Below are 16,914 nucleotides of genomic sequence, written 5' to 3' on the forward strand. Positions count from 1 at the left end.
TGTCTTTTGTCATCCCTTTATCTTCCACCTCTGCATGTCAATGTTTTAGGCACGTCACTTGTTAATTACACAGAATCGGAATTTTAAAAAGCAAAACCTCTCTTTCAAAAGATGCATTTAATCGTCTGACGACTGTTTTTACACCGCCCCTCCCCCTAGTATTAGTCTGTCTTTCTCTTTTGTATCTTCCTCCCTCCCACCCTCCCTCCCACGAAACTCCGCATGGTCTGCAGCATGAGCTAAGGGCAGAGAAGGCTTACATGCCTTGACTGGGGGCGGGGGGGCGGGGGGGGCGGTTCTGCAGTAAGATCAGAGGAATTTGAAAGGAAGAACCCAAATCACGAACTGTGTGTGGATTTGTAAGTGGGGCAGACAGACTGAAAGCCAGGGTCTGCGTGAGGTCACCCTCCTTCCGTCTCTGTGGCCGGCATTGTATGGACCCACTGACCCCGTCATTCCCCACGCTCCATACCTGGACACAGTGGTGATGGGGGCAGAGTCAGAGGGGCATAAACCTCCCTCCCCAAGGAGCCTGGTTTATCAGAGGGTTTCATGAGGCTGAAAACAGCCCTGCCTCCCCAGCCCGATCTGGAATGGAGAGCCCCGTGGAGGGTTTACATAACTCAGAGGATCTGTCTGGTCTCGGGAAGCTGGGAGCTGGGTCAGAAAGACTTTTCTTCTCCTTTCTTCAGAGACACGAAGCTTAGCAGAAAGCGCGGGTGACAGAAGAGAAGGACATTGGAGTTGACGTCTTGATGTCGCGGGAGACGAGGTGCCACCAGACGAGAAGCCGCGCCGTGAGCACAGCGCCCGGGGCGGGCTGTCAGTGGCTGGCACGGACGTCTCTGGAGCGTGCTCGGCTCCCGGGGCTCGGGAGGGCCCGGTGCCAGCTCAGCCCTGCAGGGCCCCTCAGCGCCCTGACACTGCCCACCCCGACGGTCCATGTGGTCCAAGCCAAGCGGAGATTGACCAGCCGTGCCTGGGCACGATGCCCACGCCCTGTCCCCACGCCCGGGACAGGAAGAGCAGCCCGCAGGCTTTGATGAGGCCAATCAAGCCTCGGGTCTGGGTGACGGTCCTCACATTCTGAAGGCTTCACCCATCTCCCGTCTCCTGGGATCACTGCCACAGGCATCTTGTTTGATGCTGACCCTGGAGTGGGGGTGAGGGAGCGACTCGCGAGTCTGACAGGCAGGAATGAGAATCAAGAAAAAGGAAAAGATCTCACCCTGCGACGTGGCAGCCCACATCTGTGTCTGGGGCTTCGTGGAGCAGACGGGCCCCTTCACACGTAGCATCAGAGTCCAGCAACCGCAGTGACTACACGGACCCACGGGGGCCCCATGGCAGCTGAGGGTCTTGAGGAAAGGATGCAACGGGGTGTAAACAGACCCCAGGAAAGGTGGGGGCCAAGGGAGAGAGTGGGTGGGATTCTGTGAGGAAGCAGTTCCTGGCAACCACGGTCCACAGCCACAGGGCAGACCACTGAAGGAAGCGGTGACATTGCCTTCAGGGGGAAAAAAAACGTTGATTTTCAGATGTTACCGGTCAGAGGGCACTTGAATGAACTCAACACAGAAGCCAGTGGCCACCGGACCATCTCTCTGAGCCGAGTTATGTTTTCAAATATCGTGGTTTCCAGGGACCTCCCTGGGGGTTCAATAGTAAACGATCCGCCTGCCACTGCGGGGGACGTGGGCTTGATCCCTGGTCTGGGAAGATCCCACCTGCCGCAGGGCAGCCAAGCCCAGGCGCCAAAACTACTGAGCCCCTGCTCTACAAGAGAAACAGCGAGAAGCCCACACGCCGCAGTAGGGAGTAGTCCCACATCGCAACAGAGGCCCAACGCAGCCATAGACTAATTAATTAAAAAGTTTTAAGCTCCTTGAGGTCGCGCTTGTGCTAGCTGCTCCAAAGTCACCGCGGACCCTGCTCCTCCCGACTATTCGCACCCGCCCAGCCCCACCGCCTGTCCCTGCCTGATGGCCTGCACCTGGTTCTGCTATCCTTTGTCCCCTACGGGCATCTGAGCCTTCTGCCCTTGGATGGAAGGCACCATGCGAGCTCCTTCAGCCTGGAGGCTGCGGTACTCGTGGTTTTGTGGGCATGGGTGGACCAGGTAACTCATCTCCACAATGCCTCCTCATGGCCCCGAGGCTGTGGCCTTATCCAGGCTCTGGATGATTCGAGAGCGGTGGAGGGGAGGAAGAGCCCACAGGGCCTGGTGACTGTCTCGGGAAGACAGGGAACAGGGGCTTGAGGGTGACAGTGAGCTTGGCTAGGTCAGCCAGGTACCTGGGGGTGATGGGAAACCGTGGGGGAGACAGGGTCTGCATGGCAGCAGATGGGACAATAAGCTGACTGTGGAGATGCTGGGTGCGGGGATCCTGTGACTTCTGGAAGGTGGCTGGACCCATATGCATAAGTGGCGGGAGAGAAATTGAGGCTGAAGATCAGCGTGGGCGTCACCAGCAAAGAGATGGAGAATCAAGCCCTGGGGGTGGGGGAGAACGGCCAGGAAAAGAGTGTCGAGTGAGAAGAAGGGGGCCCTGGAGATGGAGCGCTGGGGGATATGAGTTTCAGGAGAGGCCATCGGACACGAAGCCGGCAGGAGAGCCGGGGAAGGAACAGACGTGAGAGAGGAAACTGGGAGGGCCCGCAGCCAGAGAGAGGAAAGCAGGGTCTCAGAAGAGAGGAAGGGGTTAGGATGGCCAGCCGCTGCCGCCTTTGTGGTCCTGGACCTTTCCATCCACCTGGGGCTGAATTCTCGGACATGGGACCGGCAAATACCAAGGGTGATTATGGTACTCGAGCCCTGGCGGATTCGAGCATCTGCCGGCGGGTCCTGGAATCAATGGCCCAGAATTACCGTCTTAGCGTGATTCATCCATTTAAAGCATTTGGAGAACAGCATGCAATTACAGCCATGGTGGTTTCCAAAACAGCTACCCCTTAGCTAGCTTGCTGGAAGAACTCGGCATAAGCCTGTTTCTTTGATGGAGCGTCTCTCTCAGGTGTGAGCGCCCCTGCCCTCCTCCTCGCCTCCACCAGTCAGAGCTGGGGGGCTGGGGCGCTGCAGAGTTCTGTGCAGACGGCTCACCCGAGGCACCAGCTGGTGCAGTGCCACCAAGGCTCACGCTGTTGCTTACCTGGCGCTCTCGAAGGTGGCCGATGCCGTCTTTCCTACGGCCCCAAATCCAACTCCAACCGCAAGACCCTCTGAAAGAGACATAAAGATGCACGCGGTGTTAGGAATCACTCTTCTGTAATATTACACATGCATATGGGCTTCGCAGGGGTCTCCATGGTAAAGAACCCGCCTGCCAATGCAGGGGATGTGTGTTCGATCCCTGGATCAGGAAGATCCTCTGGAAGAGGAAATGGCAACCCACTCCAGTGTTCTTGCCTGGAGAATCCCATGGGCAGAGGAGCCTGGTGGGCTACAGTTCATGGGGTCACAGTCAGACACGACGGAGCGACTAAACAACAATACATGCACACAGCATTGAAACTGGCTCAGAAGCCAAACCAGCAGACCGCTGTGGGCTGGCTCAGTGCTGTCGCCCACCAGGGCAGGGAGATGCATGGTCTGACCCACGTGGTGGGCGTACACCTGGGGTACCATGGAACCAGTCACATACTCCATCACACCGGCAAACCCACGGTCCTTTCTGCATACTTCATAGTCACTCAACACGCTTACACTCGCTGTTCATAATAGGCAGTTTCTTCACTTCTTTGTAAGAAATCAGAACAGGGTTTCGACATGACACAACCCAGGTTAAAAGCAGATCCTTCGAAGGCTCATTTCTGAAATGGGAGTGCCAACTCTGTTTGCAGATAAAGGAACTCAATGTAAAGAACCAATCTTACATTTGTAACGGTCAGTGGATTTTTCTATTATGCATTGATGTTGAGAAACTAAAGTTTTTGAGTCCCCAAGTTCATTTGAATTTGACTGTCTTAATCCTTTTTGTTAATTAAAAATGCTTGAAAAAAAGGGGGAGCTCTGATTCAGAGGTCCAGGCTCCTCATTCTTGACAGCTTCTTGCCCTTTTATTTGTCTTTCAGAGATTTCCTCCGAGGGTGCGCACAGCAGAAGCTGTCACTCCAGGGAGGAGTTTGGATAATAAAAGTTCGACACTTTCAGGACAGCCTGATGCATATGACAAACTTCAAAAAGAATGAGCGTCCTTGGTGAGGTTCCATATATCCCTGGGGGCTGAATTTCAGGCCTGGCTAGGATGGATATGTCTCAGGGTTTCAGGCATTCCTGGGATCGAGGAGAAGGCGGCCTCTAATGCGGCCCTTGAATCTTTGGAGCTGTCCATGGTACTGAGAAGATAAAGGTAGAGGACATCTGAGCTCCCTCCATCTGGCCTATCTCCCACCTTGGGGGAGCCCAGGGTCCACAAGTCTGCTGTTCTCAATCTTTTTTTGTACCAACACAGCCCAGACCACAACTCACTCCCATCGGTAAGTGTGGGGTTTCCGGGGCCACGTTCTTCACCAGGTGTCAAAAGCTAAGCAGAGACTGGCCAGGGTTCCCTGACACCAGAGGGGCCAATCCCTCCCTTTGAGAAAACTTGCTTTCCTAAACCATAAACAGCAGCTGGTGGCTCTTTGTTAAAGATTCTGCTTGAATGAGTCATTTAATGTAAATGATAGTGCAGCCTTGACAATAGGGCTTACATTAATTAGCAAACTAACCCTTTCTAGTTCTTTAGCACTTGACTTATTAATGCTCCCAACAGCTCTGGAGGTTGGGGGGTGGGGGGGAGGCTATCCAAGTAACACAGGAGAGAAAGGGCTCCTCCACAGTGACAGGGCGTTGAGGGGCAGAGCCAGGCTTGACACTCAGTCCCCCAGTCCCCTCACCATCCCAGTTGGCTGAGATGGGCTGCAGCTATTCTCCCAGGTGTGGGCAACATGGGCTGGCATCTGAGTATCTGCATCCCAAGGAGGTTCTGAGCAAAGTGAGCGCATCATGCCTCTGCCCCGCCCTGTAGCTTGGCCACACCCACAGTGGGTACCACGGCCTCTGCCCCGCCCTGTAGCTTGGCCACGCCCACAGTGGGTAAGTGTGGGGTCTCCGGGGCAACGTTCTTCACCAGGTGTCAACCCCTGCCGCCAAATGCACACACGGTGGCCTCCTAGGTGGCTCAGCAGGTGAAGAGTCCCCCTGCAATGCAGGAGACACAGGAGACGTGGGTTTGATCCCTGGGTTGGGAAGATTCCCTTGGAGAAGGAAAGGGCAACCCACTCCAGTATTCTTGTCTGAAGAATTCCCATGGACAGAGAAGCCTGGAGTCAAAAGGGTCAAAAAGAGTCGGCCACGACTGAGCACACACACACGCACACCTTAGGTGTTGGCCAATTCAGTTTCCCCCTTGATTTGGAATAAAGGAGAGAAGAAGAGGTAACGGAGGAAGGGAATGTGACTGCAGTTGTCTCTGAAGGTGGAGGAGTACCTGACAGTTAGATTATTGAGGAACCAAGACGAATGACCCACACGGCAGGAGCGTAAGTACGGGAATGGAGGCAGACTCTGAAGACCAGCAGGTGGTAGAGAGAACCGCTGGGTGAAACAGGGAAGAGAAAAAATTTCGACTGATGTTCACACCCCAGGGCTTCCACCAAAAGTGCAAATCAGGGAGATAATTAAGACAAGAATCCAAAGTGGCTGCAATATTATCAGTAAGCCAGGCCTCTTTTCACAGCTACTACCATTAAGCCAAGTGCAGAGAGAAGTGAGACAAACTTCCAAACCTGAGGTTATAAGGCCCCGGGATGCAGAGAGAGTCCCGAGGGCAAACTTGAGAACAAGCTCTAAACCTGCTCTGCCCATTCTGATCTTCTGCGGGGTGGGGGGGTGGGTTCTGCCTCTCACCATCTCCCATCCCTCCTGAATCTCCGTCTCTCCCCACCCTCCGTGGGGACGGGGTGCAGGGGCCTTCTGTTCCTCCTTGACCGGGGAGCAGCCACCACCTTCAGAGACCAGCTCTCCACCCAGGGAGAGAGAGTCTCAACCTCCCTTCAACAGGCTAGTCCTGGGTCTCCCCCTGGTCTGCACCCCTCTGCCTGCAGTGTGAGCCATTTTTCTCTTGTTCCAGAGGTGGGAACAAGCAAGCCGCCCATCTCATATCATTTCTCCACCTCTTCTGTATTTCGGCCATGCCACACAGCTACTCCCCAGTCAGGGACGACTGATGGGGAGAGACGGAGGGCTGCGCAGAGAGGAGGGGGGGTCTGACAATGGCCCTTCTAGCCAGATGATGCCTTACCACCACTTTTCCTTTAGGAGCAAGTCTGAGCGTTATTCGTGCCCAGGTCACTCACTGAAAAACAGACAGGTAACCACCCTGGAGCATGAGCTGCTGGGCGGGACCACGGGGACCACGGGGTCCACGGGGGCGGCCTCAGGAGCTGCCAAGGGAGCCGGGCAAGCTCAGCGTAGATCCCTCCTCCGCCCACCTGGTGACCGTCGCTAAGCTGGGAGACGGATATCAGGCCAGGTGAGGGGGCAGTGAGCACCACACGACATAGGTGTCCCCTCCCCGGCCATCAAGGACTTGCACTCACCATAGGGCGACTCTGCTGCCTTCCCGCCCAAGCAGATCCCACAGCTTGGAGGAGGTTTGGGGGAGACTGGCCCCCAGCATGTGAATTCCCCTTCCTAGTCTGTGGGAAGGAAACCCAGGGAGAAGGGAACTCTGAAATATGACACATTTATTGAACAAAGTATTGGTCTGTCCAGCCAGGTATTGCCACAGAATTCCATTGCCATGGAATTCCTATAGGGTCTTGAAAAAGTCCAATAAAGGATGGAAGTTATCAACTTAAAGTATTATTATTATTTTTTTAGAAAAAGTAATTCAACACACTTTTCTACTGTGGATTGTGAACCCTGCTCTTCATACGGGATGAAGTTAAGTTTGGGGAAAGATGAAAAATAGAGGTGTTCCAGAAGAGGTGGTGGATTTAACTCCAATTCTTTTTTTCTTCTTATTTCTTATTTATTTACTAATTTATTTATTTTTATTGAAATATAGTTGATTTGCAACATTGTTAATTCCTCTTGTACAAAAAAGTGATTTGGTTATACAAATAAGGTATTTTATTTTCCTGGGCTCCAAACTCACTGTGGACAGTGACTGAAGCCATGAAATTAAAAGATGTTTGTTCCTTGGAAGAAAAGCTATGACAACCCTAGACAGCGTATTAAAAAGCAGAGACATTGCTTTGCCAGTAAAGGTCCGTAGAGTCAAAGTTGTGGTTTTTCCAGTAGTTATGTGCGGATGTGAGAGCTGGACCGTGAAGAAGGCTGAGCACCAAAGAACTGATGCTTTCGAACCGCTTTTCTGCAGGGAAGGGCAGGCTGGGGCCAGCTGCCTGGGAGGCACACCTTCATCACTGTCGCCGCGCCTGGCCGCGCTCTGCCCCGCAAGCAGAGTCCAGGTACAACTAACTTCTTGTGGGGGACACCTCTGGAGGTGCAGGGGGGTATGTAGTCATGGTTTTATGACTCCTCTAAGAAATTGGGAGGAGACTTTTTTTTTAAGTCCCTTGGAGGACTTCTGCATGAAATTAGACTTTGGCAGTTCTTTTAGGATGATGAATAACCCCATTTATCCCTCCCCATACCTGACTCCCACCAAAGCATTTCCAAAACCAGACAAAGGAAAGATTTTGACGCCTCAGATCACTGTAATGCTTGGCGGCACTGAAGGCAGATGGTTTATAGTACAGTGCATGTGGCTCATGAGGGCAGTGGGGGGTGGTCCTTGCTTTCTCACTGGGAGGTTAACAGAGGAGGAAATTCACTCTCTGCCTCCCCCAGCCCAGTTCTGTGATTGCCAGGTGCCGGGTGGGGCCCCCGGGGCTCCTCCGGGTGGGCCCCACGTGGTTGTGGCTCTGATGGGTGAACCTGCCCGCCCAGCCTTGGGTCATCACACACAGCGCAGAAAGGCCAGGGGCTGTGTTCTCCCGAGTCCACGTCTTGTAGACAAAGCTCACCTACAGGAGAAGAGAATGTCACGGGCATGAAGACAGCAAGAAAACTGGCCCTGAAGTGTTTATGTCTGTGTCTGATTTATCCCTGCAGCCTGAAGCCCAGCTGCACCTCTGCCCTTCCTGTTTGACAGGTACCCACACCCTTTCAACACCTTGATTTTTTCGTAAACCCATCTTCCAGTTTTACTTTTTCTAAGACTTTAGGCACAAAAAGAGGCTTCATTTCATGCTCTTATTTTGAAATTAAAAAGTGGCTGTTTTCAATTACACTGTTCACTACTTTTTAATCACGGTGATATACTTTCAATGAAAAAAAATTCAAAATGCTCAGAAAAAGTCTAAAGTAATAAATTTCCCTACCTCCAATTCCCCATCCTTAGTTTTACTCCCAAGAGGCAATGTATCTCTTAACAATTCTGACTTTCAATTCTCTGATGGGTACCACTATCACTTTAAATAACATATTAATATATTGGTTTCTTAAGTTCTATCACAGTGTTGATTTAGAGTCTGCTGATAGCTCCATGGTTTCTTCCTTATCAGTCTTACTGTTGAGTGTCCCTTATAAATGCTGAGGAATGCAGAACATATGCTTCCCACCTTTGCCTTATTTCCACCTTTATCAAAATTATGGCATTTGATATTGCTCTGTAGATAATATTTCATTTATGATTTATTCTCAAGACAATTCAAAAATTCAATCCAGATAAAAAGTGAATTTACCATATTGGGGTGCTAACAGCATTCTCTATGTAATCAGGTTGCTATGTGAGGAGAAGGAAGAGCAAGCCTAAGGCTTTAAATTTTCCCGTTTGAAGAAGATGGTCCCCAGGCCAAGTGGACTCTTTCTTGACTCCTTTTTGGCATTCATTCCATCCTCTAGGTGTTCATTTTCTAGGGCTTCCCAGGTGCTACTAGTGGTAAAGAACCCACCTGCCAATGCAAGAGATCCAAGAGACTCGAGTTTGGTCCCTGGGTTGGGAAGATCCCCGGGGTAAGAAGTGGCAGCCCACTCCGGGATTCTTGCCTGGAGAATTCAAGGGACAGAGAAGCCTGGAGCGCTCAAGTCCACGGCAGCAAAGAGTCGGAAATGACTGAGTGAAGGGGCACACAGCAGTCTTAAATAGCTACTATTGTCCTTCCTTCCTTTTCCAATTGTTACTTTTAACTGTGGTAAAAACAGACGGGCAAAGAAGCTGGAAGGAAGGTTAGGACCAAATCCACCAGGATGAAGCATCTCTCGAGAACTAACAAGAGAAGCAGAGGGGTGAAAAAAGCAGCAAGCAAGAGGAGGATGGAGAATGGCCTTGGAGAAAATTGATGACTGATGACAGAACAAGCTCGAACCCCGCAGAGGATCGGCAAAGATGGTCCCATAAATCACCGCGAAACACTTGGCAAATTTAAAGCCCGGTGTAAATGCCAGATATTAATAAAATATTCAACTCAGCCGGCAAGGTGCTCTGAGCCCAGAGGCCTTCTTTTAATTAATGTCAGATCTGATCCAAGACATGCTCAAGACAGATGGGCGGGCGCTGAGAAAATCCTCCCCTGACCAGCTTCATCACCAGCTCCTGCATTCCTGGAGAACCTTCTCTCCTACCTGACATGTGCAATCCTGTGTTTCTCATGGGCAGGGATGCAAGACAGACGTGGGCTACCCCTGGCGAGTAGGGGATGGAGGTGAGGAATATGACGTTGCTGTGACCCCAATGGGGGAGGCAGGGCAGTCAGCGTTTTAAAAAGAAGACTGAGAAAAAAAAAATAATAAAAAAAAAAAATAAAAAGAAGACTGAGATTTGAAAGTGCCTCGCCAATTACTCTTGAAAGCTTTCGCACAGCAGAGGAAACCATCAACAGAAGGAAAAGACAACCTACTGAACGGGAGGAGATATTTGCAAACGGTACGACCGACGAGGGGTCAGTACCCAAACTACATCAGTGGCATCCAAGTCAATGTCCAAAATCCAAACAACCTGATTGAAAAATGGGCAGAAGGCCTGAGTAGATGTTTTTTGAGGAAGACATACAGGTGGCCCAACAGGCATATGGAAAGACACCCACAAGGCTGACCGTCAGATTAGAAAGCCTGGCCCTCGACAGGCACCAGGAGGCCGTGGGTGTGCTGGTGTCGGGGTTCCCCCAAAGGAGCAGTGGGTGCTGCCTTGCCCTTGTTCCCGTAGACCCACCGCAGCCCCTCCTTCCACCCCTGCTCAAACACGGCTCTCTTCTTCGACCGCAGACAGACAACCAGCAGGCCAAGGAAGCTCCAGGCTCCGTGGTGTCTGCTCATTCCTGCTTGCTGTGGCTCCCCTGGCTTTCAGGGCCCAGCTGGACTGTTGCTTGCTTGGGACTGAGGATGTAGGCCTATGGCCTGCTCCAGCAGATAGATAAACGTTTGGTTTTTCTAGAGGTTCTTGCCCTAGACTGTGGTTTGCTGATGGCTGCCGTGCGGTAGAGGTGGAGACAGTCATACCTGGATCTCCAGGGAGAGGTTGTAACCGTGGAAAGACTTTCCATGTGACTTAGATTCTCACCTGTGAACCCTCCAGCCTCCTCCCCGTCTTCATGTCCTACCAACCTCCCAGAACCCTTCTGGCGGAATCCAACTACTGAGCGATGCTCAAGCTACCAGGAACGACCCTGAGTCAGAATGACTGGCAGAGACTACCCGGAATCTAACCCCATCACCATTGGACCCGAGACTGCGGGCCACGAGGCAGAGCCGTCCTCCCAGTTCCCTCACCCACTGCCCTCCCCCCGGGCGCCCCTCCCGATAAAGTCCCTCAATTTGTTAGCACAAAGCGTGTCTCCTCGGACAATCGATTTCTGAGCATTAGACCAAAGCCTGCTCCCGGGTCCCCCGCCTGCAACAACCTGGCAGACGTGATTGTTTGTCAGCTGCTTCCATTGCCTGTGTTTGCCTTGTCCTCTCCGATCTCCCCTGATGATGGTTTATTTCATTTCTTTCAGATCCAACAGCTTCACCATATGCTCTGAAGTTTAAAGTCCAGTGGGGGCCAACTGCAGGACTCTTCCCCGCGACCCCTTCCCCTCTGTCCTTAAGTCTGTCTCTGAGCCTCGTCACATATCTGTCCAAAGATGCCCCACGTGGCCGAGTGAGGGGCCGTCATGATGGCTGATCTGGGGAGATGGGAGACGTGTGCCTTGCCATCCCCCTTGGTTTTCGAGCCCTGGACCTCCAGAGTAGCAGAGCAGTGTTGGAAATGACGGTATAACTCTTCTGCATTTGCCCAGGGCAAAGGGCATTTCTACAGTCTAGAATGATGTCCTAACCACCGCCCCCACTCAGCCCCAATCTCCCTTTGTTCATCCACAACAATAACTGAAGTGGACCCCCGTCCCCACCCAGTGGACTGGGCCCTGGGTCATCAGCAAGGGTGACAGACTTCCTCTTGTAGTTCCAGCCCTTGGAGTTCCCCTGGGGTGACTTGCTTTCCCCTAAGGGTAGCCCCAGGGTCTGCCTCATGAATGAGAAGAGCGCAGTCTGCATCAGCAATGAGACAGCGCGGGGAGCAGTGGGGCTGGACCGAGTGACGGGGCTGCAAACACCCGACTCTTGCTCCCAGATCAGGAGTTTGGCCCGGACCCTGCATTTAGCAACAGCTGTATCAAACATCTGCTGCTTGTAGCCTGGAAAGAAGAGGAAAAGTCAATAACAGCAGGGATGGGAGACAGAGGTCAGCGCAGACCCTCCACAAAGGGCCATCCATCCAGGGATAGGGAATCACGTCAGTCTGACGGGCAGCTCTTGGGGAGCTGGGCTGGCCAGCCTTGTCTCCCTTTCCAGTGAAATCACCAGCAAGCCACCCCCGCACCCACCAACTTTTAAAAGAAGGTCAATCGCAAGCTGGCTGTTTTTCAAGCTGGTAATGACATATTTGTCAGTTTCATCTTTGCCTTTGTGTTCTAAGGTTCCCCTCAAAGACAGATTTTGTCTCTCCCTCTCTCATCCTGCAAAGGACAGGGTGACTCAGAGCTTGGCTCGGCGCTGATAGCGAGATAATGAGAAGTTTTTCATCAGCCTCTGGAGCTCAGATCCACGGTTGGCAGCTAGAGGGTGGACGGGAATCAGAGCCGCTGGGAGCTCCTCTTGGCAACAGAGGCCACAGGGTCTTGTGGTGGAAGGTGGGGTGCAAACTTAGGAGTGACGATGGTACCGAGGGGCCTGCGATCACTTAGCGTGTCCTTCCATGAACTACCCTGGGGCTTGCGCAAGAGACCAGGGAGGGTAATGTAACACTCACCCCACGAGAGTGAGGTTTCCCAGCTGGCTCAGAGGTGAAGAATCCACCTTCCAATGCACGGGACTTGGGTTCAACCCCTGGTGGGGGTACTAAGATCCCACAAGCTGCAGGGCAGCTAAGTCCAAGCCCTGGAACTAGAGGGCCAGCACGTCTCAGTGAAGACCCAGAGCAGCCAAAAAAAAAAAAAAGAAAAGGAGAAAGAAAACCAAGGTGAATTCTCAGATCTGGTCACTAACAAGATGGTGGTGGTGCTGGGTAGAATGTGTCATGCTGGCTCTTAGCCTCAGGCTCCCGTGGGAAATGTGTTCGGGGTGTTCGTGTGCGTGCGTGTTCAGTGGTTTCTGACTCTTCGTGGCCCTGTGGACTGTAGCCTGCCAGGCTCTGTCCACAGGATTTCCCAGGCAAGAATACTAGAGTGGGCTGCGATCTTCCTAACGCAGGGAAGATCAGGTTCTCCTGTGTCTCGTAGATGGACGCTTCACCACTGAGCCACCTGGGAAGCCTGTGGTTTCCATCTTAATAAGGGTGTATTAAGCTCCGGCTGACGGTAAACACATGTGTATCCTACACTTGCAAGTCAGGCTGGCTTTCTCATCGTCATTTTGCACATGAGTAAACTGCGAGTGACTGTGATAAATGTATCATCTGGTTATAATTAATGGTGACAAAAATAATAGTCAGCCTGGGCTTCCCTGGTGGCTCAGATGGTAAAGAATCTGCCTGCGATGCAGGAGACCCAGATTTGATCCCAAGTCGGGAAGATCCCGTGGAGAAGGGAATGGCGACCCACTCCAGTATTCTTGCTGGAGAATCCCATGGGCGGAGGAGCCTGGGGGGCTGCAGTCCATGGGGTTGCAAAGAGCCGGACGTGACTGAATGACTAACACTTTCACTCAAGTGAAAAATGTATAATCTGATTATGATTAAAGATTACAAAAATAATAGTCAACATCATTTAGCATTTACCTCATGCCAGGTACTGCTAATATACTTTTTATGTTCTTCTCAAAAAAAAAAAAAAAAATTCCTGAAAACAGCCCTATCCTTCAGGGAACAGTGCAGAGCCGGAAGCACAGGCGTGGGTGGAGGCTCACGGGTGTCTCACCCGTTACAGGAGGAAAGCCGGAGGAAGAAGTGGGGAACAGGAGACGCCTCGCCCTGCGGGCTCCCCTTGGGAGCCTCCCCTCCTCTCCCCGGGAACCGGCCCTGCCCTGGATGGCAGAGCCTCCGAGCTGAGCCTCACGGTCTGACGGATTCTCTTTAAAGTTTCCTGCAGCCACGTCTGGTTTCACGCCAGGCGCCATCAGTGAGAAGACAGGCCAGTGGATAGTAAAGCCCAGGGCTCGGATTCCTAATAAAACAAGACGGTGCTGTAGTGTGCCCATAAGCCATGGCTAACGCCAAATGCAGACAGAATTGAGAAAGAAAGAAAAAAATCAATGTGTGATTTATAGAAAGAGAGGTTTTAACCTTCGGCATGTCAAACAATCCAGCAAAGTGTGAACATCTCACATCGTGTTAATTTTTAAAGTGCAATAAACTGGTCATCAGAAAAAGAAGGGAGGATGGTGTCAAAAGCCTGGAGGGATTGAAAAAAAAAAAAAAGAGCAGCTGTGCAAAGGGCGAGTGTGGGCCTCACCCCAGGCCTCCGGAAGGCGGGCGCCTCTCCACCACCCGGCGCGCCTCTCCTCTGGGGAGCGGAGTGTCCTTCCATCTCGGCCCGCCGCGTCCGTCCGCGTTCCCCACCCCTTCGCTCATCGAAATAAGAGTGTTCAGACAGTATTCTCCCGGGCCATCGTTCCCCTGGCCAGGTGCCACGTCTGAGATGGAAAGCTGCCTCCTGGGGCCCGCCCTCCTCTCCTGGGCCCTTCCGCCAGCCCTGCTCAGGGCAAGGGCTGCTCGCGTCTTCCCTGGAGATCCGCTCCTCGGGAGGCCGGGGGAGGGCTGACTGCAGACACCGCGGCGGGGCTGTGATCACTGCCCAGTCCTCGCGGCTCAGGTGGCAGAGAGTCTGCCTGCCCTGCGGGACACCCGGTTTGATCCCTGGGTGGGGAAGATCCCCTGGAGGAGAGAATGGCAAGCCACTCCAGTATTCTTGCCTGGAGAATCCCATGGACGGAGGATTCTGGTGGGATACAGTCCACAGGGCTGCAAAGAGTCAGACTCGACTGAGCGACTAACACTTTGACTTCACTTCCACCCCCACTGGAAGGGCAGTCTTTGGGGTTCCCATCCGTCAGGCCGTAGGGGTCCCTTGCTCGTCACACCTGAGCACTCCGTTCCCTTACTGACACATCCGAGTTCAAGACCTTCCAGGCTTCCTGCCCACCAATCAGTACACTCCGGTTTAGCACAATGACATACATGGCCTTTATTTTTTTCCATCTATTTTTTATACAGATAACTCCAATATAAAAAGAGACCCCACCAGGTCTCAAAGCTACTTGGGGAGTGACGCTAACTAATGCCAGGCTACCCATGGGCCTTTCCGGTAGAACCGGAAAGGTTGAGACACGTGTGAGCACACACAGGTTTCCTGAGCTATACCAAATATGGACTGTGAACCAGGCAAGTCAAAAGAACTGGGCAGAGGGAAACTGGAAGCAGTGATCCGTAAAAGTGATTCAAAGTGCCTCGAGGGCGCGACTCAGTGACCACAGCCCTGCGTTGACCACCTCCTGTATCTCCATGGCCCTGGAAGCCAGACGGTGGGTGCTCCAATCCACACACAGAATGACAGACCCTGCTCGAGAAAATGCGGTCTGCGGTTCAGGGGAAGGGAGGAAGCAAGGAAGGGAGTCTGGTCCCCGAGTGCCAGGACTCAGCTCGGGGGGTGGGGGAGGCAGGGTGGGGAGAGACAGAGGAGGAGGGCAGTGGGGATGGGTCACAGACTCCCGAGCGCCGGCTGGGGTTTGCCACCTACACTGATGACGGGCTGCCCACAGCACAGGGTTGGGCTTGTGGCAGGGCAGAGACCGAGGGAAACAGACAGACGCCACGCAGAGAAGTGAACGAAAGAACAGAGGGGGAAGGAGAGCGAGAGAAGTGCAGATCTTCCTGGGTCCGGGAGGGCTGGCTGGAGAATCTCGGCTTCGGCACAAACCGTCCCGGGGCGTAGGGCGGGAGGCCCACCTTCGCCCTCTGCTGGTCTGCACTTTGGGGTACGTCTTCTACAGACCAGGAGAGAGTGGGCCCCCCACCACTCGCCCAGGGGATGCCACGGTGCCCGGGCTGTGATATGAACCAGACCTGGCACGAGGCTGACCTCCACATCTGCTAGAAGATGGCCGGAACGCTTTTACCATCACTGACCTGTCCACCTGGGAGAAACTTGGGGCTTAACCAAGAATCAGGCAGACACTTCTTAAAGGAAGGCGGGGGAGGGAGGGGGGTTGGTTAGCTGGAAGAAGCCACAACACCAACCTTCCCCAAGGCTTCTGAACTGGCAGAAGCAGTCTGGCCCATGACGGGGCCTGCGGCAGGCACAGGCACTTCCTATCATCCTGGCTGTGGACCTAAAAAGCCAGAGAGTGAGGGCCAATACGAACCAGGATGGAAGGGCCAGTGGGGATGGCTTGGAAGTCAAAGCTGCTCTGGCTTCCAATGAACCGCCCTGGGCGCCTGTGTCTCTTGGGTTACCCGATGTCGCGGCATCTTTCTTGGTTTCTGTGGGTTCTCTGCACCCTCAGGCTGCCCGGCGACTTGGTCCATGGAAATGCAGGGACTCAAGCTGTCTCCAGCTGCGGGGCACAACACCTCCCTCTTCCTGCTCTGCTGATTCACGCCTGGCTCTCAAGAAATTGATGGCTTGGGAGAGCTTGTGGCTCGCCTGACCTCCCCCAGAAGGGCTTGGTGATGACTTTGGGTACTAAAAGCACTAGTTTCCAGGCAACCAAAGAGCAGGGCTCCCGTTAGAGCTCCTTGTTTTGCAAAAGCAAAGCCGAGCAGCAGATAATTAAACTGGCCAGGGCGACATCTCCCTGGAATAACCTGAGTCTGCCCACTAAGATCCTGCTAAGACCCCTGTTCACCAAATAAAGGAAAACAGACTCAGCTGACCGTGACTCAAAGGGACTCCCAATCTTGCATTAATTGGGGGTGTCAGTTGGCCCCACAGACCCAATCAGACAGCAACCCAATCAACGGCTGACAAATAGGCCACTTTCATGCCCCTTTATCAAAAAAATAAGAAAGTTTCTTTGAACAGGAAACAGTGGCCTCTGGTTTGAACACCTCCCATCTGTCTGAATCGACTGTACACATTTGCCATTTAGGCTAGCTTGCTTTATTCTTCTTTGTAAGTCGAGGTCGGGGGGCATCTCATTAGCCCAAAAGGACCTAGAGCTCAGAAAAGGCCACCTTCTTCCTTTCCTCCCCTCTTTTCCTCTTCGCGAGGCTCAGGCTTGAGATCTTGCCCCTCTGTTCTGTTCCATGATGGATGAGCCATCTTCTAACTCATGCCTGTCTCAACTTCCAGGCACTCGTCAAGGGGGGCATGGAGCCTGGCTTCGCAGCAGGAAGGGAGATGAAGCTCTGGCTACTGTGAGTGCCCGCGTCTCCCATCACCCCCAGTCCTCTCCTCTGCTCCACGTGCTTTCCACAGCCCCCTTCCCATCTGACATCCTTCACTGGG

General features: G+C 53.0%; 1 protein-coding gene across 2 annotated transcripts in view; it reads right to left on the bottom strand.

Annotated features, from left to right (window-relative positions):
- The window catches only part of SLC39A11 (solute carrier family 39 member 11), a 277,378-nt gene that overhangs the window by 43,507 nt on the left and 216,957 nt on the right, over nt 1-16,914 (bottom strand). For both annotated transcript variants that reach the window (XM_065909066.1, XM_065909065.1), the window contains exon 7: nt 3,150-3,219. In XM_065909066.1, the coding sequence (XP_065765138.1) occupies nt 3,150-3,219 (70 nt within the window). The remainder of the gene's footprint in view (nt 1-3,149; nt 3,220-16,914) is intronic.

The sequence above is a fragment of the Muntiacus reevesi genome, chromosome 18, assembly GCF_963930625.1.
Source record: "Muntiacus reevesi chromosome 18, mMunRee1.1, whole genome shotgun sequence".
Lineage (NCBI taxonomy): Eukaryota > Metazoa > Chordata > Mammalia > Artiodactyla > Cervidae > Muntiacus > Muntiacus reevesi.